At 46.0% G+C, this 25,106-nt stretch overlaps 3 protein-coding genes and 1 non-coding gene across 20 annotated transcripts in view; 3 read left to right on the forward strand and 1 right to left on the reverse strand.

Moving 5' to 3' along the window:
- Positions 1–197: 197 nt before the first annotated feature.
- On the forward strand, positions 198–14,137 carry PAN2 (poly(A) specific ribonuclease subunit PAN2). 17 transcript variants are annotated; one of them, XM_070789486.1, is made up of 26 exons: positions 204–379; positions 1,033–1,435; positions 4,116–4,285; positions 4,397–4,517; positions 4,658–4,735; positions 5,330–5,597; positions 6,012–6,354; positions 6,554–6,650; positions 7,494–7,613; positions 7,826–7,945; positions 8,220–8,348; positions 8,477–8,676; positions 8,773–8,921; positions 9,048–9,154; positions 9,369–9,467; positions 9,585–9,658; positions 9,765–9,912; positions 10,354–10,506; positions 10,626–10,685; positions 10,909–10,999; positions 11,566–11,723; positions 11,820–11,963; positions 12,094–12,273; positions 12,399–12,492; positions 12,769–12,966; positions 13,466–14,137. In XM_070789486.1, the coding sequence occupies exons 2-26, from the start codon at positions 1,154–1,156 to the stop codon at positions 13,498–13,500; spliced, it is 3,618 nt and encodes a 1,205-aa protein (XP_070645587.1). In that variant the 5' UTR covers positions 204–379; positions 1,033–1,153; the 3' UTR covers positions 13,501–14,137. The 17 variants fall into 17 exon arrangements, 16 of the variants coding, with proteins under 16 accessions (XP_070645592.1, XP_070645593.1, XP_070645594.1 ...); XM_070789488.1 differs by having other exon boundaries at positions 8,776–8,921; XM_070789490.1 differs by having other exon boundaries at positions 8,776–8,909.
- The window catches only part of COQ10A (coenzyme Q10A), a 48,654-nt gene continuing 29,282 nt past the window's right edge, over positions 5,735–25,106 (reverse strand). Inside the window, exon 8 of the transcript XR_011566633.1 lies at positions 5,735–8,364. The gene's annotated coding sequence lies outside the window, so the exon portion shown is untranslated. The remainder of the gene's footprint in view (positions 8,365–25,106) is intronic.
- Positions 9,967–10,040, forward strand: TRNAE-UUC (transfer RNA glutamic acid (anticodon UUC)). The gene has a single exon. It is a non-coding gene; the product is annotated as a tRNA-Glu (tRNA).
- On the forward strand, positions 16,157–19,361 carry CNPY2 (canopy FGF signaling regulator 2). The gene is made up of 6 exons (XM_019961036.2): positions 16,157–16,421; positions 17,046–17,158; positions 17,303–17,418; positions 18,209–18,412; positions 18,574–18,670; positions 19,196–19,361. Exons 2-6 carry the CDS (start codon positions 17,071–17,073, stop codon positions 19,237–19,239), a joined length of 549 nt encoding a protein of 182 aa, XP_019816595.1. The 5' UTR covers positions 16,157–16,421; positions 17,046–17,070; the 3' UTR covers positions 19,240–19,361.

The raw sequence follows: 25,106 nt of genomic DNA on the forward strand, positions 1-25,106 counted from the left end.
GGCTTTCTAATTTCTTTTAAAGAAGGCTTAAATAAGACAACGGTTACTCTACCACCACCGAACTGGGACAAGGTTCTGACTCCGTTTGTCCCTATCCGCGCCCCGTAGGTCTTGTTTTGCTCAGCTCGCGCGTCACACGTCTTCTCGCGGGTCCGGCTGTACCTGGCTGCTCCCGATTGGCTAAGGTAAGCCTCTCGCCCTTCCTAATTGGAAGCTGAGACTGGGAGTGCACGCCGTTTCCGTCGTAGAGTTTGGTTGAACCTGAGGCGCGGGGGAGAAGTGGGGAAACTGGAATTTCCCGCGGAGCTGACGGCGCTTGCTCTCCCCCTACTCGTTTTAATTCCACGCGCTCCAAAATATCCGCCATGGAGAAATCTTGGTAATGACCTAATCCCCGTAAGCATCCCAGGAACACATCTGACCCCTGCCCTAATCCCTCCCCTCCCCGCCGCCGAGGGAGAATTATGGGTAATTGATTTTTCTGGTTCCCCCAGAGAATTCTGGGTAACTAGTTATTTCCTTCACGTCCCCCTACCCCCCGCCCCAACTGTGGGTAACTGGCCAGTCTTATTTTCCCCTAGCGAATCCTGGGTAGCATTGCAGAGGATTCTGGGAAACTGACTTACCTTGTTCTGCCCTTTCAACCGTCTACCCCTATCCCTAATTCTGGGAAACAAGCACTTTACCCACCTCTACCTAACCCCTACCCCCACAGTTGCTGCTCCTGACATTGATGGTTCAGGGATGAACCAGGCAAGTGAGCAGCCCTGAAGGAGGGTGAAAAGGAAGTCAGGGATTAAGTTAACTAGTGGGGTCCTGGGAGTTCAGAGTACCTTAGAGGAGAAGAGCAAGGGACAACACCTTCTCCCACCTCTACCCCAGTGCCGATTACCTTCCTGCCTGTTTCATCCCCTGCCTTGTATTCTTACATCTTCTGCCTGCCTTGTCTCCGTCCTGCCAGTAAAACCTAGAACACACTCAATACAAGTACCTGGGCCTACCCGTGACTTAGCTCCCTCTTTCCCTTTGCAGGTCAGGATGTCCATTCTAGGTCCAGTGATGTCCTGCTGATTGGGTCAGGCATCCAAAGGGGCTGTGGCAAGGGAGGGTGTGTGACACGGGTCAGTCTGCTGCTATCGTCATCATCACCATCATGAACTTCGAGGGTCTGGACCCTGGACTTGCAGAGTATGCCCCGGCCATGCATTCTGCCCTGGATCCTGTCCTGGATGCCCACCTGAACCCGAGTCTGCTACAGAACGTGGAGCTGGACCCGGAGGGAGTGGCCCTAGAGGCTCTTCCAGTCCAGGAGTCAGTGCACATAATGGAAGGTGTCTACTCTGAGTTGCACAGTGTGGTGGCTGAAGTGGGTGTGCCTGTCTCCGTCTCCCACTTTGACTTGCACGAGGAGATGCTGTGGGTGGGAAGCCATGGGGTAAGAACTGTACCCCTTTGAAAGGGCTGAAAGGAGATATTGGGGGTCTCTTACCTGGTTTTAGCCCAAGAACAACTGCTTTGCAGGGAGCCAGAACTGAGTTGAGGTGATGGAGTTAGCTGGGTTTCTAAATCAAGCCAAGAGGAAGGGAGGGGAGGGAGAAGGAGGGAGTCATAGAATGTAGAGATGGATTACATCGGTGTTCTTATTCAGAAGGTATCCCACTTCTTCCACAATTTGTCCATTCCATGCTTTGATTAATCTTGATAACTACGCATTCAGTTAGTCTATAGCCATCTGAATACAGTCTCTAATGCTCTTCCTCTGTTTTCCATTTTTATAATTATAGGATGTTTTCTTTTTGACCATGCCAGCCGCTTTGGGGATCTTAGTACCCCTGACCAGAGATCAAACCCGGGCCTGGGCAGTGAAAGCATGGAGTCCTAACCACTGGACAGGCAGGGAATTCCCTAATTACAGAATGTTTAACTACTGTTTCTGCACATATTACATGGAATCATTTTGTCTTTGGCTGACTTTAATCTCTCCAGGAGCAGTTATCATTGTTCATTTTTAAAAATGTATCCATATTGCCAATATACTCGGGAGCCCAAAGATTTTGGAAGAAATAACATGGTGTCCATGGTTTATTTACTTTCCATAGGATGTGAATTGTTTTTCTGTTGGAAAGAGTGAATTTTTTGGTAATACATTCATTTCAGTAGGCACTGTCTACTGCTAGACTAGGCTCAGGGAATAAAGCTTAATAAAACATAATCTTTGCCCTCAAGGAGGTCACAGGACAATGAAGGAAAAAACCCAAGTATATGAATGTAATTTTATGGCATTTTATTTTATTTTTTTTTTTTTTTAAATTTTATGGCATTTTAAAAGAAACTAAAAAGTGTTTAACTTAATAATTATGAATTTGGGATATGAACTTAATAAATGCCAGTGTGAAAATACGTACTGGATGTTGGTGAGCAAAGAAGAGAATTAGAGGATCTCCAGAAGGAAGTGACACCTGAGCTCAGTCTTGAGAGATGCGTAGGAGCCAGATGAAAAAGGGGGAAATTCCGTTTTGGGAAAAGCAATGGAATAAACAATGATTCCCAAGCTAGTACACAGCTTGGTGATTGCACAGTGCAGGAACTACAAGCAGGTAGGGTTTACTGGAATGGAAGATGAAGCTGAAGAGTTAAAGACTTCTCTTCAGCCAATGTTTTTGAGCACCTTTTAGGTGCCAGACCTTGTTCTGAAGTCTCAGTTTTGAATAAGCATTTTAAAAGGCAACAGAAATATATTTATGACATATCCTTAAGAAAAATAGAATCCATAAGAAAAGTACCGTGGAGTTAGGGGGTTGAGGTATTGAAAGATGTGAGGTATTGCTGTTTTAGATATATGGTCAAGGGAAGGGCTTTCCGATAAAGGCACACTTGAGTGGAGACCTGGATGCAGGCCAGGATGTCCATTCTAATCTCCCTGGAAGGAAGGGAAGGAACCATGCAGTTGTCTGTGGGAGGACAGTCTGGAAAGCCTTATAAGCTCTGTTAAAAGAGCTTGGACTTGATTCTTTAGTTCACTAAAGGTTTTTATCCAGAATGACAAGGTCCAGTTTGCATCTTAGGTGGAGTGCTTAAGTAGCAGTATAGAGTTTGATTTAAGGAGGATGGGATAGGACTCCATGAGGTGAGTGCACAGAATTTTGTAGTAGTTCACCTAAAATGTGATGAAGCCCTGAATGAAGCACTATAGAGATTTATATGTCAGAACAGATTTGGCAAGTATTTAGGAAGTTAAATTTAAGTCGACTACCAGTGACTTACTCCACTGGGTAGATCATGGTACCATAGGGAATACAGTTAAGAAGAATTGAAATGGGGGAAAATGGTGAGTTTTCTTTAGGATGTAATGAGTTTGTGTTCTCATGGAATAGCTAAAGAGAGGCATGTGGTAGGTATTTGGATGTACAAGTCTGAAACTTGAGGCAATGGTCTGGGCTAGGGGAAAAAATCCGGTTTAAGCTGAATGTTTAAACCTTAAGAGTGGGTAAAATTAGGAAGACAAGTAGGGTGAGAAGATGGTGGGCTTGGAATAGTCACGTTTCAAGAGTGGTCATAAGGGTTGCACATAAGGAGAAGATATGAGCTAAGAGTCAGGAGAGAAACCAGGAGTGGATGATGTCATAGGAGCCAAGGGTGGCATGAGTTTCAGTCTCTCTGTTCTAGCCTGTGACCCACAGTACACATTTCCCAGATGGCTTGTGGAGATGAGGACTTGACTGTGGGACACAAGACTGCCACCTGGCCAGTGGAGGATTGGACCTGTGTCCCTAACCTTCTGAGTACTGTTCTAACAAACTGAGGCATTACCTTTTCAGCAGGGTCATTGTGAGGATAAAATGAGGTAGAGTTTATAAAAGTACTTTGTAAAGTATTAAATGAACATAAGATAGTATTCTCAGTGTTTTTATCATAACATATAAATATCTTTATATTTAAAGATACTGTATCATATTATATAAGATTGGTGCCCAGCTTTATGCCTTAGTCACTGCCAGCCAGAAAGGCCAGGCAAGAATGGAGGAAAAACTGAGCAATGTCTAGTTCTCTGATTTGTATCTGGGATAGCCTTGCCGCTCCAGTCAGGGTGTCTCTCATCTTCTCATCCACTACAGGGCCATGCCACATCATTTTTCGGCCCAACTTTGGAGCGCTACTCATCATTTCAGGTCAATGGCAGTGACGACATCCGCCAGATCCAGAGCCTGGAGAATGGCATCCTTTTTCTTACCAAGAACAACCTCAAGTATATGGCCCGAGGGGGCCTCATTATATTTGATTACCTGTAAGTGGCTTCTTACCTCTGGACTGGGGAAGGGGATCCCTTACAGAGTGGGAAGGGTAAAGGATTGGAAACTTTGGAAACCCTGGCCCCTGAGCTTTTCATCTCCCACAGGCTGGATGAGAGTGAAGATATGCACAGCCTGTTGCTGACTGACAGCAGCACTCTGCTCATTGGTGGGCTGCAGAACCACATATTAGAGATTGACCTGAACACTGTCCAGGAGACTCAGAAGGTACAAGTGGGACGCAGGCAGGGCCTGAGGTTATTGGGGGCAGTATAAACTGGAAATGCCTATGATGCTCATATGACCTTTCTGTTCCTTTGGTCTGTGGGAAGAATCATTCTCACCGGTTTCTCCCGCTTCCCTCACAGTACACAGTTGAGACACCTGGAGTCACTATCATGAGACAGACGAATCGCTTCTTCTTCTGTGGCCACACATCTGGCAAGGTGAATGACTAAGTTCCATTTTTCCTCCCACCTTGGGGCTCTGTTTCACCAGATATGTGATTGGGCTCTGTTTTTTACTCAATTCTGGAGCTCAGTAGTTGAGGAGGTGGGAGGAGTGAATTGAGTTCCTACTCAGCCATGTTATACTATGAGATTATCTTTGAGCCTGATATTTTCTGTGGTAAGTGGGGTATCTTAGAGGCAAAAGGGTAAACAAGTTCTCTTTGGGGTCCCTTCCAGATCTTGGCTTCTCTTTTTGCTTTTTTTTTGTGCTTTAATTGCCTGTATTGTGGTGCTAGTGGTATAGAACCTGCCTGCCAGTGCAGGAGACATAAGAGATGTGGGTTCGATCCCTGGGTCAGAAAGGTCCCCTGGAGGAGGGCATGGCACCCCACTCCAGCATTCTTGCCTGGAGAATCCCATGGACAGAGGAGCCTGGCAGGGCTCACATAGAGTTGGGCTGACTGCAGCGACTTGGCACACACACATTGTAGAGCCTTAGTTCTTTTGGCAGGGGCCTCACAGGGTTAGGCAGATGGTGGGTCCTATTCCTGATAACAGTGCTGGCAGATAACGAAGATCTCTCTTCTTCAGGTTTCTCTGCGAGATCTCCGTACTTTTAAGGTGGAACATGAGTTTGATGCCTTCTCAGGGAGCCTGTCAGATTTTGACGTGCATGGCAACCTGCTGGCCACCTGTGGCTTCTCCAGCCGCCTTACTGGTCTGGCCTGTGACCGTTTCCTCAAAGTTTATGATCTACGCATGATGCGTGCCATCACACCACTTCAAGTTCACGTGGATCCTGCCTTCTTACGCTTCATCCCTACATATACTTCTCGTCTTGCTATCATCTCCCAGTCAGGTATGAAGGGGACATAGGATGGGATAAGAGTCGATGAATGAAAGAGGGGATCTAGGAGCAAGAAGGAGTGTACTCCCTGAAATTTTTTTGCTGTGAAAAAAGTAACCTTTCTAAGGGGTCTCAGGGTCTCACTTAGGTTTGGTAAGAGATTAGAGCTTTTATTTTCTCCCTGGATGTGAAGAGCACATATGCAAAAAATACAGGTAGAGCAGGCAGACAACTAGAGAACTGGTCTCCAGTGGGTAGCAAACCTCCTTGTGATTTATGGGAGGCACCAGATGGTATTTCCTCTTATCTCTAGGCATGGATTTGGGGCCCATCTTTTCTTGAACCAGGGGAAGAGAGTAGGAAGGGCATAACAAGATGGCTCCCTTTCACCTTCCAGGGCTCAGTGGGCTTCCTCCTCCCTCCTAGGGCAGTGCCAGTTTTGTGAGCCCACAGGCCTGGCCAACCCAGCAGACATCTTTCATGTGAATCCTGTGGGACCTCTGCTAATGACGTTTGATGTGTCAGCCAGCAAGCAGGCCCTCGCTTTTGGGGATTCTGAGGGCTGTGTGCACCTCTGGACTGATTCCCCTGAGCCTTCCTTCAACCCGTACTCCCGTGAGACCGAGTTTGCTTTGCCCTGTCTCGTGGACTCACTGCCGCCTCTGGACTGGAGCCAGGACCTACTGCCTCTTTCCCTCATCCCTGTCCCGCTCACCACTGACACGCTTCTCTCTGACTGGCCTGCTGCCAACTCTGCTCCAGCTCCCAGGTTGTACCTCCCATCTGGGCCAAAAGGAGGGAGGGGGAAAGGGCCAAGATACCAGGAGTCTCGGCAAGCCCTGTTATTATTCTCCTTCTTTCCTGATTGTTGTCTACTCTTAGTATTTTTTTTTCTGGTCCCTTGGGGATTGGGAATTGGATGGGCAGACACCACAGTCTTCAAGCCCTAGAACTATACTACATTATAGGCGAGCACCGCCTGTGGATGCAGAGATTCTGCGCACCATGAAGAAGGTGGGCTTCATCGGCTATGCACCCAATCCCCGCACCAGGCTGCGAAATCAGGTTTGTTCAGAGGGGAGAGGGTCAGCCCCCGCCCCAGCCCATTGGTGTTTCTCCTTTGTCTTTAGTAATTCTCCCTAGTTTTTGTTTTTAGTCAGTCAACAAAGGTTTTTGAAGCCTACTAAATTGGAAGTATTATACTAGGTGTTAGGGTTCAGATACATAAGAGATAGGGTCCTTGCTCTTTAGAGCTTTAGTGTTTGGTTGTTGAAGATAAGACCTATCCATGGCAGAAGTTATTTATGCTTTATCATTAAATGCTAAAGGAATGTTAGAAGCAGTCAGTGTTAGAGCTGTTTAGAGAGAAAAGGGTACTCTGGTCAGAGGCTAGACTGGTCAGAAAGGGCATACTCCACGAGGTGGGTGTTGAGCTGGAAGGATGAAAGACGGGTAAGTAGATAGTAAGGGGAGCCTTTCAGGATGAGAGAACAGTGTTAGTAGAGGTCTCAGGAGGTCTAACTGACAGGGACCATGTTGGACCGGCTGTTAGTGTTGGGAATCAATGAGAAATGAAGTTTTGAACGGGCCTGGTTGTGAAACCTTGTGCGTACCAGTGTACAGCGGAAGCAGTGCACCAAAAAGGCCATGCTGTGGGGGTTAGCTCGGTGGCGGTGTGCTGGACTGAGTGGATTGGGGTGGGGGACCCACTGTGGAAGCATCGGTATCGTCCAGCTGTGATGAGGTAGGGTGATGGCAGTGGGAATGAAAAGGCAGCGGTGGATGCCGAAAACCCCATGAAATTATTAGGTTCGGGACTTGGTGATTGCTTCAGTGTTGGAGTAAAAGGTAGGCGGGACCAAAGATCATTATACATCCAACAAGGGTACCTCTTTTTAAAAACCCTAGATTCCTTACCGACTCAAGGAGTCTGACAGTGAATTTGACAGCTTCAGCCAGGTCACTGAGTCACCAATAGGGCGGGAAGAGGAGCCACATCTCCACATGGTCTCTAAGAAGTACCGCAAGGTGCTGGGGGATACCAAGGAAGGGGCCCTCTGGGATGTGGGGGCAGGTTCCTGGGAAAGGTGGTCATCGGAGAAAGGATTGAAGGGCTCATTCAAGAAGCCTTTGCCTATCCCTCTGGACTTGGGAAGGGTCTGGGGGAAGGTTATGGTTACTGCAGAGATTTAGGGGGCTCTGAGGACATCTTCATCTTGCTCAGACTATTTCTGCCTCAGGTGACCATCAAATACTCCAAGCTAGGGCTGGAGGACTTTGACTTCAAGCACTACAATAAGACGCTGTTTGCTGGATTGGAGCCCCACATCCCCAATGCCTACTGTAACTGCATGATCCAGGTAAGGCTGGGTATTCCCACGACTGGAAGATGGCTACTGCTTTTCTTCTCTCTGGGCCCCTCAACCCCTCTTTTTCCAGGTCTCCCTAACCAAGTGGCCAAGTCCACTATAGTCTCCTCTGCCATTCTTTCTTGCCCCACAGCCTGCAAGTCCCCCATGAGCTCCTCTTCTTCAGTGGACTCAAGCTTTGTGTTCTCCACCATCTCTTAGCCTTCCCACCGCTCCTTCTCCCTGTGCCAGTTGTCCGCATCAGATCTCCTGCTCTTCCCTCCAGGTGCTCTATTTCCTGGAGCCTGTGCGCTGTCTAATCCAGAACCACCTTTGCCAGAAGGAGTTCTGCCTGGCCTGCGAGCTGGGCTTCCTCTTCCACATGTTGGACCTCTCCCGAGGCGACCCCTGTCAGGTCAGTGCCTGGAGACCTGGGACAATAAAAGGGGAAAGGAGGGGGATAGTAAGCAGGGTCATCACTCTTGCCAGTAATCACAGAAGAGGAAATAACCCTTTTCCACCGACACACTTCCTGGATTCCAGGGCAGTAATTTTCTTCGAGCATTCCGCACCATTCCTGAGGCCTCAGCCCTTGGTCTGATTTTGGCTGACTCAGATGAGGCTTCGGGCAAGGGCAACCTGGCCAGGCTCATTCAGAGGTGGAACCGTTTCATTCTCACGCAACTTCATCAAGATTTGCAGGAGCTGGAAGTACCCCAGGCTTACCGAGGTGCTGGAGGCAGGTATGGAATAGTTAAAGTCACCACGGCAGGCCCCTCTGTGACTAAAAGGGTGTCCTGAGTCCCTCAGTGTGCATATCTTGCCCTGTCCACTCTTAGCAGCTTTTGCTCATCGGGGGACTCTGTCATTGGGCAGCTGTTCAGCTGTGAGATGGAAAATTGCAGCCTCTGCCGCTGTGGCAGTGAGACCGTGCGAGCCTCATCCACACTGCTCTTCACGCTCTCTTACCCTGAGGGTAGCAACAGTGGTATACCCTGCAGCCGGGGTGGGGGGGTGCTCCCCCAGGTGTCCTGAAACATCAAGGAGAAGGGTGTTGGGGGGTTCACGGTGGGGATAGGGAGGACCTGGAGTGAAGCATCCAGTTTCCCCTCAGATAAAACCGGGAAGAACTGTGACTTTGCTCAGGTGTTGAAGCGAAGCATCTGCCTGGAGCAGAATACACAGGCCTGGTGTGACAACTGTGAAAAGTACCAGCCCACGGTGAGTGGCGCTTGCCCTGGGCCAGAGTCCTGCCACATGGGGGACTCAGCTGTGGTCTCATCTGGGACAGACTAGGTCAGCACCACCATCCAGAGATCTCTAGTGGGTGGGAAGAACCCCAGTTGGAGGAAGCAGATCCAGGCCTAAACTGTTCCCGTCCAGGTTTCTTTCCCAGTGGGCCTCCTGCCATTCCTTGTTTGTTTCATTCTCTCAGATCCAGACCCGCAACATCCGCCATCTGCCAGATATTCTTGTCATCAACTGTGAGGTGAACAGTTTGAAAGAAGCTGATTTCTGGAGGATGCAGGCTGAGGTCAGGACTTAGGTTGGAAATAGGGTGCTAGGAGTACTTTTTAGTTTTCTTCCTCTTTTAACCTCCATATATGATTCATGTTCTCCGAGGAACTGGATGTTTTCTCCTTGTGTGCAGGTTGCCTTCAAGATGGCAATAAAGAAGCATAGTGGGGAAATCTCCAAGAATAAGGAGTTTGCTTTGGCTGATTGGTAGGTATTGTCTGTAGAGTGGTCAAAGGATTGAACTACCCAGTGGCCCCTCTTGTCACTGGTCAGATCTCCTTAGAACAAATTTCCAATTCTCCTGTCCTGATAGGAAGGAACTAGGCAGTCCAGAGGGCATGCTGATGTGTCCCTCCATTGAGGAGTTGAAGAATGTCTGGCTTCCTTTCTCCATTCAAATGAAGATGACCAAGAACAAAGGGCTGGATGTTTGCAATTGGACTGATGGGGATGAGATGCAGGTTGTTGAAAAACTGGGAAGAGGAGGGGGAATAAGGGAAAGAAGGTTGGGAAATTCCCTGGTGGTCCAGTGGTTAGGACTCGGTGCTTTCACTGCCGGGGCCCTGGGTTCAATTCCCTGGTCAGGAAACTAAAATCCCATAAGCCTTGTGGCATGACCAAAAAACAAAAGGGAGAGATGGGGCAGAAGCAGGGCAAGGGAAAGGTGGAACTTTTAGTTTCCCTAAGTATAGGGGGAAAAAGAGAATAAGGCCTAGTATTCACCAGCTATGGGCTTTTGTAGAGTGACTCAGTTCAGTGCTGGGAGTCATAGTTGGGCTAGGATGGAAAGAACCCAACCTGGTCCCCTATCCCCATCCCCCAAGCTCCCTGTCCTCTATCCCCATTCCCCTTCCTTCCCCACCCTTAAACTTAGCTTAGCAGCCTGGGTACCCCCCTCACAGTGGGGCCCAGCCAGGGCAGAGGAAGAGCATGGTGTCTATGTGTATGACCTGATGGCAACTGTGGTACACATCCTGGACTCACGCACAGGGGGCAGCCTGGTGGCTCACATCAAAGTTGGAGAGACCTACCACCAGCGCAAGGAGGTGAGTGAGGTAATACAGGGCAGGAATATTCCTGGTGGTAGCCACAGTGGAATCCCAGTTCTGTCCTTATCTTGAGTCTGAGCCAGAATGCTCTAGCCATCACTTTGGCATCCTCTGTATCTCCACAGGGTGTTACCCACCAGCAGTGGTATCTCTTCAACGACTTTCTCATTGAACCTATCGATAAGGTTAGTTGTAACACATTCCATTCCCCCTTGCATCTCCCCTTTCCCTGGCATCCTCATCCTCAGTACCCAAGAGAATGCCAGGCAGATTCAGGAGGAGGGATGGGTCCTCAGTAGTAAAAAGCATTAGCAAAGCTAAATATAGCACCTGAGTCCTTCTCTCTGACTTGGGATAAAGGGGAAGAAAGGCGTATATGTCGACCATTAGGTGCTTTTTCTTTTATAGCATGAAGCTGTGCAGTTTGACATGAATTGGAAAGTGCCTGCTATCCTTTATTACATCAAAAGGAATCTTAATTCCAAATACAACCTGAACAGTAAGTAGTATAGCATAGACCCAAGGGTGTGAGCAATAAGATTCATCTTCAGGAAGAGATCTGGAAAACAGCTTATTAGGATTGGCAACCAGTGTTAGTATTTCCAGGGACAGTAGAGTGATTCTGCTCATCAGGCCTTAAATTTAGAAGCTGGGGATCCTGAGGGTGTAATGGGAACAGGTGATGAGGGGTGATATCTGAAAATGGCTAAGGTTATGATTTTGAGCTTATCTCCAAGTAAGGATCTCTTCTTTTGTGTGTGTGTGGTAATAAACTATATTATTCTAGACTTTCTTTTTTTTTAATTCTGGATTTTCTAAGGTAAAGTCCAAAGTGAAAATCTCACTCCTTTCTGTTTTTTTTTTTTTTCTTAGCATATTTCTTGATAATTTTCTGATTTGACCTGTTTGTTGGCCTGTTCTGTTCATCAGACATGATCTTTTTAGTCACATGCTTCGATTACTGGGATCACAGTGTAGACCCAGTCTGTAGTCAGCCACTCTGGTTTCCCTCCCCTGGTCACTTCCCTCTCCGCAGCCATCTGTCTTCTGGATTCTCCCCTCCAGTTAAGAATCCTATTGAGGCAAGTGTTCTGCTGGCTGAAGCCTCATTAGCACGGAAGCAGCGGAAAACACATACTACTTTTATTCCCCTGATGCTGAATGAGATGCCACAGGTTGGGGACTTGGTGGGCCTGGACGCTGAGTTTGTCACCCTTAATGAGGTAACCAAGACCAAAAGAGTGGGGTGTTAGAACATAATTCTGGGGATATCAGGAGTCACAAGCATTTTTCTGGTTTCCTTATGAACTCTTATATAGGAAGAAGCAGAGCTGCGCAGTGATGGCACCAAGTCTACCATCAAGCCAAGCCAGATGTCAGTGGCGAGGATTACCTGCGTTAGGGGCCAGGGACCCAATGAGGGTATCCCCTTCATTGATGACTACATCTCTACCCAGGAGCAGGTATTAGGATGTGGATGTGCAAATGTGACAGACCTGTGCTTCTACAGAAGGCCCTAGAACCTGGGGACGAATGGCAGGGGGAACTGTGCATTTCGCTTCTTGTGTGACTTGACCTTTTCTGTATCCCTAGGTGGTGGATTACTTGACTCAGTACTCAGGGATAAAGCCAGGAGACCTTGATGCCAAGATTTCCTCTAAGCACCTCACAACTCTAAAGTCTACCTACTTAAAGCTTCGTTTTCTCATAGACATTGGAGTCAAGTTTGTGGGTCACGGTCTGCAAAAGGACTTCCGGGTCATCAACCTCATGGTTTGGGCAGGGCTCTTTTAAGAGTCTTTCTTTGTGTGGGCCCCCCAGGGTATACATTGTGTTTTGGGAAAATGGGAAATTATGGATCCCCTGCACTCAGTATCCCACTGTTTTATCCCTGGCAGGTGCCCAAGGACCAAGTCCTTGACACTGTTTATCTATTTCACATGCCCCGGAAACGAATGATTTCCCTGCGATTCCTTGCTTGGTACTTTCTAGGTGAGTTCCTCTGCCTTGTACATCCTTGTGTGGAACAACAGCATGAAAATGTGTGAGAGGCCAAGGGGAATAGGGATAACCCTAAATTACTGGTGAGAGTTACAGGTGGATTTAATTAGCTTCAGTATCCCTTTTGTGCACTAGGGATGGTGTTTGGCTCTTTCCCTTAACGGCAGTCAGGGATTTTTTGTTTATTGAGAGTGGGGATATGAGTAGAGGACATATTCTTACCTTCCTTTGCTAGGTCCCAAACTATTCCACCTCTGCTTCCCCTAGACCTGAAGATTCAAGGGGAGACCCATGACAGTATTGAGGATGCCCGCACAGCCCTTCAGCTTTACCGAAAGTATCTGGAACTAAGCAAAAATGGCACTGAGCCTGAGTCCTTCCACAAAGTTCTCAAGAGCCTTTACGAGAAAGGTCGAAAGATGGACTGGAAGGTGCCTGAGCCTGAGGGCCAGACAAGTCCCAAGAGTAAGGCCTGGGACGGGACAGGGGAAACTGGCCTGGGTGGGTTGTGAAGATTATAGCCACCATAATAAGAACAATGAAAGTGAAAGTGAAGTCGCTCAGTCATGTCCGAGTCTTTTCAACCCCATGGACTGTAGCCTGCCAGGCTCCTCTGTCCATGGGATTCTCAGGCAAGAATACTAGAGTGGGTTGCTGTTTTTTTCCTTTGCCAAATAAGAACAATGGTGATGTTAAAACAGTACCACGCCAGCCTTCTGTTTGTAATAGAAAGCACTTAACGGTTTACAAAGCACTTATTCCTTCCAATATTCAGTGAAATCAGAAATCAGTTTTATTATTGAAGCTCTCTATTGGTCCTAACCTTCTCTTTCCCAATTCTAAAAAGTTTGGGGGAGGTCCATGCCTTTTTTTCTCCTGCATTTTTCCTTCATAAGAAATGTCCCAGGTGCTTTTTCTCCTGACTCACCTTAGGAGTCAATGCTCTTGGTTTTGTCTCTGACAGATGCAGCTGTCTTCTCTTCAGTGCTGGCACTCTGACCTCATGCTCTCCCAATGAACAGCTCCCTCCCTTTAGTGTTCTGTGGCCCCAGAACTGGGAGATGAGTTCTCAAGTTGGCTATACCCTGTATACTCCCAGAATTGGACTTGCTCAGGGTCTACAGATGGTGCTATTAATAGAACTGGAATGCAGCAGGATTGTTGCAGAAGGTCTAGGAGCCAGATTACTTTTTCATCCTTTGCAAAATAGTGGGCCAGAAACAGCCTGGAATTGACCCAGATAGAAAGTAATTCGTGTTCTTAATAATTATCCTGGGTAATTAATATACAGGTAAAGAAGCTCCTGGAACCAAAACGCTCAGTTCCTACTGAAGTCCCAGACACTGATAGGATACAACAGAAACTCAAGACCTAGCCTAAGTCTGGCTGCTTGAGGGTTGCCCAGAGGGGCCAGCATTTAGAGTCTGGTGGTCCCAGCAAACCAGTGTTGCCAACATCATCATTGCCAAAAGGGCCTTTGAGTCCTAGACAAAGCTTGGCTGCTGGCTTCACTCCTGCTGACAGCTGAGAAACCTGTCTTCCATCCACTCTCCTGTCCCAAGTTTTGTTTTCTTGCTATTTTTTTAAAATTCTTGTTTTAAACTGCATGTTTTGTAAAATAAAAACAAAAATATTATTGAGTGTCATCTATTTCATTAGAAATATCTGCACGTGGGGTTCTCTGACTTCAGCCTCCTCTCCTTTGTGTTGGCTTTTTATTGGGTTGGCCAAGAAATTCCTTCAGCTTTTGAGTAAAAATAAAGGACACATTTTTCATTTTCACCAATAACTTGGTTGAACAGCCATTTTGTTTCACTACCTTCTGCCATTTTTCAAGCAACTCCATAATTCCATTTTCCCAAAACTTTTCTTTTTGAACAAAGGACTGTTCCAGGTGCCTTGTACAGTCTTCCAGAGAATTGAAATTTCTTCACTAAGAGAATTTTGTAAAGACCAAAATTAATGGAAATCCAAAGGTGCAATGTCTGGTGAATACAACAGATGCATCGGAACTTCCCAGCCAAGCTGGAACAGTTTTTGCCTGGTCATCAAAGCCTTGCGTTATCCTAATGGAAGACTATGTTTTTTCTGTTAATTCAGGACACTTTTCATTGAGTGCTGGTGTCAGCTGGTCTAACTGGGAGCAGTACTTGGAATTGTTTGGTTTTCTGGAAGGAGCTCATAATAGAGAACTCCCCATCCCACACAACTTCACCTTCTTTGTATAAGGACCAGCCTTTGGTGTAGTTGGTGGTGATTCATTTTGCTTGTGCTATGATCTTTTTTGTGTCACGTTATTGTACAGTATTCACTTTTCATTGCTCATCACAATTTGTTTTAAAAACAAGGTTTTGGAACTTCCCTGGTTGTCCATTGGGTAAGACTGCGCTTCCACTGCAAGGGGCACAGGTTTGATCCCTGGCCAGGGAAGTTCTGCATGCCTCCAAGTGTGGCCAAAAAAGAATACGGAACGTTTTCATTAGGGTTAGTAGAGAATTGCATGTGGAAATATAGCCAAGAAGGTAATGTTTTGGGTTTTTTTTTTCCACTTAACATATGTGGAACCCAAACAACAAAACAACCAAGCTGGTGCAAATTATTTTCAATGTCTGATTTGGATTGTTTTAAAAAATCTCTTCACTGATTTGGATATTTTGAGTATGTCAGCTGTCTTCCCTCGTGGTATAACATTGATTGTTCTCAATGTCTTGATTGATTGCTATCAACCTCAACTGGCCTACCCAACCGTGGAGCATCCTCCAGCAAGAAATCTCCAGCCGAGATCTTTGCAACCCACTTTTGACACATTTCATCGATCACAGCGCCTTCTCCACACACAACACACATCTTTTTGCGTTTCAGTTGCATTTTTTTTTCTCTCGAAACAAGCAATATGCCAAAAATGTTGCTTTCTTCTTTCATCTTAAATAGTAAAATGGCTACACAAAAATTAACCAATTTTGCTAAGTATTTTTAGTGCATGCTGATATGACAACTGTCACACTACAATCTAACAAAATTGCTTCAAATGAAGTTAAAGAAAACTAAGCACTACTACAGACATCTTACATGAAACAAACCAAAGGAACTCTTTTGGAAACCCAATATTACAAGTGGAAAAAACTAAGTCAAAGTCTCACCCATGAAGATAAAATTCTCAAGTCCAAAATTCAGGATATTGGAGAAGTATGTCATTCCTGGGCAGTTAGGCCTTTGGTGTGCCTGCCTAGAACCCGAGGGTCGGATTCTTTTAAGAGGTGCAGTATGGTTTCCCCGTTTTGTGCAAAATGTGAGTTGGAGAAACTGACAAACTACAGGTCCCAAGAATCTTAAAACCTGTAGCTACTAACAAAGTATCAGTGTGGTGATGTGGTGCTTCCTGGGAGATGTAGTTTCCCGGGTATTAAAACCAGGGATTCTCACTGGCTAGCCGCATTACCTTTCTCTTAGAAGGTCCGAGCCCACCTAGATTGGCGTGTGTGAGCCTGACCGCCTCCGCGCACGACGTCAGGCTCTGACCCTGCTTCAAGCCACTCCTATTCTTCGGCTGACCTCTGATGGTCACGTGGAGCTCCTCGCCACGCAAGTCTGGGTCCTGCGATCCACCGGGGTCCTTGCTGTCTGGGAGCCGCTCCTAAGCTGCCTGTTCGCGCGAGAGTTTGGAGGGGCGGGTTTGGGGTCGGTCTCCGGTGTGCGACGCGTACTGTAGTGCCTCTGAGCCCTGCTTAGGAATCCACTTAGGACTCGAGGAGCTGGCTCAGGCAGTCACCGGGGCACCCCGTGTCTGGAGCGCGCAGCAGCGCTCTGGAGAAGCCTGGACAGCCCCGCTCCCCCGCAGCCAGGTGCTAGGGTCGAGAGCTAAAGTGAGAGGTCGGCTGTCTTCCAGTGCCTGGGCCACGGCGGCGGCCCTGGGAGCAGAGGTGGGATGGATCCGAGTGGCACTGAGGGTCGGGGTTGGACTGGAGCGAAGGCAGTGGTGGGGTCTTTACAAAGGGGGCTGGTCCGCACGGAGGAATAGCTTATAGGCTGGAGGTGGGGATGCACCAGTCTTCGGTGCTGGGTCCAAATAGGCCCTAGTTATTTTGTGCTCTTCTCGCCAGTCAGCCACCTCGCTACCTCTTAGCCAGAATCAGCTACTCTCCTTGCCAGCAGCCCTTCTGTGCCTGTCATCCTTGCTTAATCCCAGCCACCAACCCATGACTGCCACATAGCCCTGTGATCCTAGGCAGCCACCGCTTAAGTACCAACATCTGAGGGCTCACCTGTCGACGTAGTATCTGGAACTAAGACCCAAGTCCCAAGCCTGCTCTCTCACCCACTGCCCCGGGGCCTCCGGGACATCGAGCGCCGGAACAGAGGAGCCCCTTTGTGTCCAGGCCATTTCCTGGAAAGTAGAGCCAGATCACACTGAGGCCTTTGTAGGCTTGGGATGAGGGATGAGGAGGGGTGGTGGTGGCGGGGATTAGAGGCTGACTGGGTGTCGTGGCGGGCGGGGCGGGGCGGGGGAATGGAGTAGGCTTCTCACATCTATGCTTTAAACCCAGGTGGAGCATCCCCATTGCGTCAAAGATGAAAGGCTGGGGTTGGCTGGCCCTGCTTCTGGGAGCCCTCTTGGGAACTACCTGGGCCCGGAGGAGCCAGGATCTACACTGTGGAGGTAAAGGCACAGAAGAAGAAATGGGAGGAAGCAGGGTGGGATGGGGAAGATAGAGCCTTGGAGAGGATGGGATCCAAGGCCTGGGAGAAGGATGAGTGGAAGCCCCTAGGTTGATTCCTTTCTCCCCTTACCCCCTTGCATCAGCTTGCAGGGCTCTGGTGGATGAACTTGAGTGGGAAATTGCCCAGGTGGATCCCAAGAAGACCATTCAGATGGGCTCTTTCCGAATCAATCCAGATGGCAGCCAGTCAGTGGTGGAGGTAATTTGACTGTTCCCCCAAATAGCTCACTCTAACTTTGAATGAGAACTCAACTAATGAGATATCTAAAAGATTGGGCTGTTTCATTTGGAAGAGGCTGGAGGCTTGTATCCCATACATTTGCTTCCCTGGCTCCCTAATACAGCAGAAATCCTAATACTTTGTAGAAGTTGTAGAAGTTGTTACAACTTAGCGTGCATGCAACTGTCTGATGCTCTCCTTTTAAGGGCAGGTATTAGCCTCATTTTAATACCAAATAAATAAATAAATAAATAACCTTACAGCCATAAGAATTAAAGAAATTCAAAGGAAGAGAACACATAGTGACCAGGGTTAATCAAAGAGGTCATTTATCTATAATTTGGAAAGACACCTATTTTATTTTTTCCACTTGTATAATGACGTAAAATAAGATCACATATTTGAATGGACTTTGTTGTTGTTTAGTAGCTAAGTTGTATCTGACTCTTTGCGACCCCATGGACTGTGGCCCTCCAGGCTCCTCTGTCCATGGGATTTCCCAGGCAAGAATACTGGAGTAGGTTGCCATTTCCTTCTCCAGGGAATCTTCCCCGACCCAGGGATTGAACCCAGGTCTCCTGCATTGGCAGGTAGATTCTTTACTGCTGAGCCACTAGGACTTCAGAATTACACAAATCATAATGGTTTTAAATTGGAGAAGGCTTTTTAGAGTAGGTTGTTCAAGATAGATTTGGAAGGAAAAGTAAGGGTATAAATTATTAATGTACAGAGGTAGAAGAATATGACCCAAGGCTGAGGACATTTCTAGGTGCCTTATGCTCGCTCAGAGGCCCACCTCACAGAGCTGCTAGAGGAAGTATGCGACCGGATGAAGGAGTATGGGGAACAGATCGACCCTTCCACGCACCGCAAGAACTATGTACGTGTCGTGGGCCGAAATGGAGAATCCAGTGAACTGGACCTACAGGGCATTCGAATTGATTCAGACATCAGTGGCACCCTCAAGTTCGCGGTGAGCTATGGGAATGGGTAGCTGATTCTTGAAAATTAGGGGAGTTATTGGAGAGCCCAAGTGGAAATTTGAGTTCATATCCTTCTCCTCCTCTCTGGAGGTGGAGACCAGAGGCTTCCCCTTGCTGGCTTCTCTCACTCCTTTCTCCCTTGGGTTGACAGTGTGAGAGCATTGTGGAGGAGTACGAGGATGAACTCATTGAATTCTTTTCCCGAGAGGCTGACAATGTTAAAGACAAACTTTGTAGTAAGCGAACAGGTAAGCTACGGTCACTTTACCTCCTGTCCTCACATCTCTGTGGAACCTGGCGCATTTTCTAGTGTGTGTCCCACTCCCTGTCCTCCAGCACCCCCCAACACCTCCTTCTCCAGCCTACTCTATGAAGTTAACTTAAGAGTTACTTATGGCTTAGGGACTTGGGTTGATCCTCTGCATTCTCTTCCTATCAGCTTTCAGAATTTGTGGCTCCCTCACCTGAGATACATAGAGGGGAGAGGATGATGGGAGAGTTTTATCATTTTAAAGTCTATGCGGGGGGGTGGGGGACTTCCCTGGTGGGCCAATGGTTAGGACTCTGCACTTCCACTGCCGGGGGCATGGATTGGATCCCTGGTCAGGAATTAAGACCCCACATGCCTTGAGATGTGGAAAAAAAAAAAAAAGCATATGATCCGAAAAATGGTGGTCGGTGTGTGTCAATTTGTTTTGGGGTATTTTCTTGATAGTGGCATATATCAGCGTGAGAGTGGCATTTTCTTTGAAACTGTCATGTGCTATTTGCAGATCTATGTGACCATGCCCTGCACATATCCCATGATGAGCTATGAACCACTGGAGCGGCTCAGACTGACAAGCTTGATGGATCACCCCCAGGAGGGGAAGAGGGTAGCGATGCCTTTTATATTATGTTTTTACTGAAATGAACTGAAAAAATATGAAACCAAAAGTATGAACTGTGTTGTCTTTTCATGCCCAGAATTGGCCCTTACATTATGCTTGAAAATAGGAGATTCCAGACAGGAAGAAAAAAAAGGGAAGGAAAGGAAAAGCTTTGGGAATTGTATAGAGCTAAGGTAGAAGGGCAGGAGGAGAAGGGGACGACAGAGGATGAGATGGCTGGATAGCATCACAGACTCAATGGACATGGGTTTGGGTGAACTCCGGGAGTTGGTGATGGACAGGGAGGCCTGGTGTGCTGCGGTTTATGGGGTCACAAAGAGTTGGACACGACTGAGTGACTGAACTGAACTGAAGGTAGAAGGAGCCTGAACCATAATTCTTTTGTCATCTGAAATTCCTGAAAATCCGACTAACAAACTGGATAAGCATTTATTCAGTGCTTACTCAATATAATGTGTTTAGAGTCTAATTATTGTGAGAAGAGGAACCTCTGTGTTTAAGCTAGGGAACATGAATAAGTGTATAGTAGTATAGGGCTTCCCTGGTGGCTCAGTGGTAAAGAATCCACCTACAGTGCAGGAGCTGCAGGAGATGTGGGTTCAATCCCTGAGTTGGGAAGATCGCCTGGAGAAGGGAATGGCAACCCACTCCAGTATTCTTGCCTGGAGAATCCCATGGACAGAGGAGCCTGGTGGGCTACAGTCCATAGGGTCGCAAAGAGTTGGACATGACTGAAGGGACTTAGCATGCATGCATGCATTCATGGTAGTATAGGATTCTAGAAATTAGTTGTATTCATACTGATGAAACATAAGATAGAGCGCAGTCCTAAAGGAAATGGATTATTTTATCCTCTGTACCCTTCCAGATGGAGGGATCAGCAAGAGCAGACAGGAAAGGGCAAATGGATGTGATCATCTCAGCTGACAAGTAAGGGCTTTGTCAGATAGGGAGAGATGAGGTAAGAAATGTTATTGAAGGAAAGGTCTTGCTTTCAGATTCCATGCCAACAGCAACATGTCATCTCCATCCCTAGCTATGGCCAATGTGGACTATAAGTACACTACAGTGTGGACTACACACACTTTCTGTGCGTAGAGATTCTGTCCTGGGACACAGGATGAAAATGTAAAGGATACTTCTTTGAGGAGCTTCTAAAACACCCTGATCCTAAAGTGGCTGTCTCAGGGTTTGGAATGGAACATCTGTCCCAGGGAGAAACACCTGTTACTAAGGTTTATTACATTTCAAAGACTTTTTAAAAATTATTTGGCTGTGCAGGGTCTTAGTTGTGGGAACTTTTACCTGCAGCATATGGGATCTAGTTCCCTGACCAGGGATTGAATGGGGTACCTAGCATTGGGATCGCAGAGTCTTAGCCACTGGACCACCAGGGAAAGCCCCATTTCAAAGACTTTTTAAACTAAGCACTTTAGAATCTAAGGGCCCTTGGAGGTCATAGATACCCCCAAGGTCATCTTGCAGGTTCACTTCTGCAGATGAAGTAACTGATTTTACCGATAAAGAAACTGAGGCCCACAGAAACCACAGGTCCTCAAGTTCTGTATTTAGTGGCAAAACCGAATCTATAAGCTAATGTTCCCAAATGTCAACTGATCTAATATAGCTGTGAAGTAGCTTCTGTATTAAGTCTTTTTTTCCCCTCTTCATACCTTGCACTAAGCCTGGCACATGTTCAGCAAAGCTTTCTTGTACCAGAAATCCCTATGAAATCTAACTAGCTCAGAGCAAGCACCCTGATACTAGTTGACAACTAAATTCAGGGTCAAGTGCTAACTCTTTCTCTCATCAGTCATAAGAAATGTATCCTGTCAAATCACTTTTCTAGCTGTTACTACTAAGCATTATGTCTTCTGTGATGCAGGTGAATAATGTTCACATGCTTCATTCCCCTATGAGTATCCCCAGGATTCTGTCCATCGTCTGCTTGCAGTCTGAAAAGTTCTTCCTCTTCCACCAGAAAGTTTCTCAGAAACATAAGTGAGAGTACTCTTATGGGGAACTCAAAACTCTTCTAATTTACACACCAAAAAGATATTTACAAATTTAAATAAATAAAACAAGTTACTTGTGATGTGCCTCATTAGTTTGTCAAGGTACAGCTGTTAAGAATGTTCCAGACCAAGAGTTTTTGCCACTGGGACACAGGCATGTGTCTCATATGGGAAAGAGTGGATCTTATCATCCTTGACTTGATCCTCAGAAGGTCAGGAGGATATATTTTGCTTATCTCTCAATTCGTACCACAGGTTAGCACAAGGAACCCATGAATTTTTCTGAACCTTTCTGGAGGCTACTAAAACTATTCTAGCCTAGTATTTGGTAGAGCATATACTCAACCCTGGCCTTCCCTGGTGGCTTAGACAGTAAACAATCTGCCTGCAATGTAGAAGACTGGGGTTTGATCCCTGGGTTGGGAAGATCCCCTGGAGAAAGAAATGGCAACCCATTCCAGTATTCTTGCCTGGAGAATTCCATGGACAGAGGAACCTGGTAGGCTACAGTCCAGGGGGTCGCAAAAAGAGCTGGACACAACTGAGTGACTCACACTTTGACTTTTCACTTTCATACTCAACCTCATATTATATGGTTACACCCTAAATTTTACATGCCTTCTAAATGAGTTTATCAGAAAAATGTTAGCATTTAATGCAACATTCCCAAAGACAATGTGATAGCCTTGTTTCTTTTGTTTTTGGTTTGGTGAAGCTTACAGGATTTTAAGAAGACTCTTGAGAGCCCCTTGGACAGCAAGGAGATCTAACCAGTCCATCCTAAAGGAAATCAGTCCTGAATATTCATTGTAAGGACTGATGCTGAAGCTGAAACTCCAATACTTTGACCACCTGATGCGAAGAGCTGACTTATTTGAAAAGACCCTGATGCTGGGAAAGATTGAAGGTGAGAGGAGAAGAGGATGACAGAGAATGCTATGGTTAGATGGCATAACGAACTCAATGGACATGAGTTTGAGTAAGCTCTGGGAGTTGGTGATGGACAGGGAAGTCTGGCATACTGCAGTCCATGGGGTCGTAAAGACTGAACTGAACTGATAATAGTTTTAGCTCCCCAAACAAACTCAGGTACTTGGCAGTGACTGGACTGCCAGGGAATTCCCAAAGACAGTGTTAAATGAGATCCAGGGTGACTAGGAAAATGTATTGTGTGAAAATCTAGTCTATGTTTTAGAGGATTTTTTTTTTTTTGCTGTAAAAGGATTCTAAGCAGGAACAAAAATCCTTTAAATATAAGACAAAAATGAATAATAAGGGAAAAATAAATATTTTACTTATATAACACACTTATTTAATCTTTATAACTCTAAGAAATACTAGATATTACTCCCATTTTGCAGATGCAGAAAACAAGCTCAAAGAGGGTTGCGGTAGCCAAGGCTTCATCCCCAGTGATCACCTCATGCCTAGGCCAGTGGAGTCTTCATATAGTCCCTAGTGGCTCTGTAAAGTAGTACTTCTTTTATTTGTTTGAAAACTACCTTCAAGTTTGAATGCAAGCCCTCTGAATCTAATAATGTACAGTGAAAAAGCACTGTATCCACTTTTCAGCCTTTTTCCAGCCTGATTATTCCTTGTAAGAAGTCCATTCTATCCCCCTAGTCTTCTTAGGTGCTAAATGTTTGTCTCTCCTACCTTTATTACCTGTATACTGGGAAGGTCATCATTTATCATGTATTTCAGGTATGAGTGTACAAAGGTTTTACAGGATGAATGAGACTATAGTTCTTTATCTTTTTGTTTGTTTAGTTCCCCAACCAGGGATCAAACCCCTGCCCCCTGCATTGGAAGTGTGGAGTCCTAATTACTGAACCCCAGGGAATTCCCTATAGTTCTTATCTTTTAAAATATCTTTAAACATACCACTGAGCTAATGTGCCCAAGAGACAGTTAACAATGACTCAAAGTCCCCTTCCTGAGTTGCAGCTGATAATATACAGTCATCATCATATAAACAATACAGCTTAGTAGTTACAATACAGCTTCTGGAGTGAGGCCAACCTAGGTCTGAATTCCAGCAATGCCAATTATAAGCTATGATCCTGAGTGGGATACTTTATCTAAACCTTGGGTTCCTCCTATGTAAAGATACTACTATTACCTACATCCCTTAGAGTTGTGAGGATCAGTTAAGGTAATGCATGTGCCACATTTACACAGTATCTGGAAATAGTAAGCACTCAACAAATTTTAGTTATTACCTATTTAAGTAAAGGAGTTTGGTTTCAGTTCAGTTCAGTTGTTGATTCGTGTCCAACTCTTTGCGACCCCATGCACTGTAGTACACCAGGCTTCCCTGTCCATCACCAATTCCTGGAGCTTGCTCAAACTCGTCCATTGAGTTAGTGATGCCATCCAACCATCTCATCATCTGTTGTCCCTTCTCCTGCCTTCAATCTTTCCCAGCATCAGGGTCTTTTCCAATGAGTCAGTTCTTCCCGTCAAGTGGCCAAAGTATTGGAGTTTCAGCTTTAGCATCAATCCTACCAATGAATATTCAGGCCTGATTTCCTTTAGGATGGACTGGTTGGATCTCCTTGCAGACTCTTGAGGGACTTTCAAGAGTCTTCTTCAACACCACAGTTCAAAAGCATCAATTCTTCAGCACTTAGATTTCTTTATGGTCCACCTCTCACATCCATAAGTGACTACTGGAAAAACCATAGCTTTGACTATACAGACCTTTGTCGATAAAGTAATGTCTCTGCTTTTTAATATGCTGTCTAGGTTTGTCACAGCTTTTCTTCCAAGGAGGAAACATCTTTTAATTTCATGGCTGCAGTCACCATCTGCAATGATTTTTGGAGCCCAAGAAAATAAAGTCTGTCACTGTTTTCATTGTTTCTCATCTATTTTCCATGAAGTGATGGGACCAGATGCCATGATCTTAGTTTTTTGAAAGTTGAGTTTTAAGCCAACTTTTTTACTCCCCTTTTTCCCTTTCATCAAGAGGCTCTTTAGATCCTCTTTGCGTTCTGCCATAAGGGTGGTGTCATCTTCATATCTGAGGTTGTTGATATTTCTCCCTGCAATCTTGATTCCAGCTTATGCTTTATCCAGTCCAGCGTTTTTCATGATGTACTCTGTATATAAGTTAAATAAGCAGAGTGACGATATACAGCCTTGACGTAGTCCTTTCCCAATTTGGAACCAGTCTGTTGTTCTGTCTGGTCCTAACTGTTTCTTCTTAACCTGCATACAGATTTCTCAGGAGGCAGGTAATGTGTTCTGGTATTCCCATATCTTTAAGAATTTTCCACAGTTTGTCGTGATCCATACAGTCAAAGGCTTTAGCATAGTCAATGAAGCAGAAGTAGATGTTTTTCTGCAGTTTGGTTTACTGATGAATTTTTAGGGTGTATTTTTCTACTTATCCTTGGCCACCAGAGGGCACTATTGCCCTTGTCCATTTTAAAGAGGTCATTCCCAAGGTCAAGATGACCTCAATTCTGTCTTCTCTCCCTTGTCCCCTCCAGTTTTTCAGACATGTAGCTGTATTTGGACCTATAATTCACTTGGCTGCTTTATTCATGCTAATCCTTCTCCTTTAACTTTTTTCCCCACCTCCCCAGATCCCAGATAGCTTCAGAGAAAAGACTCTAAGCCAGTTACTGAAAAATACCATTCAGTCCCTTTGATCCCTGGGTTTTCCCATTGATCTTATAGCAATGGATGTCAGGACTGAACAACCTTAAAATAAGTCTGTTGCAGGAAGGTGGACTGTTTCCAGGGCCCAAAAAGTGTCTCTTGTCTAATAT

Source organism: Bos indicus, chromosome 5 (genome assembly GCF_029378745.1).
Source record: "Bos indicus isolate NIAB-ARS_2022 breed Sahiwal x Tharparkar chromosome 5, NIAB-ARS_B.indTharparkar_mat_pri_1.0, whole genome shotgun sequence".
Taxonomy (NCBI): Eukaryota; Metazoa; Chordata; class Mammalia; order Artiodactyla; family Bovidae; genus Bos; species Bos indicus.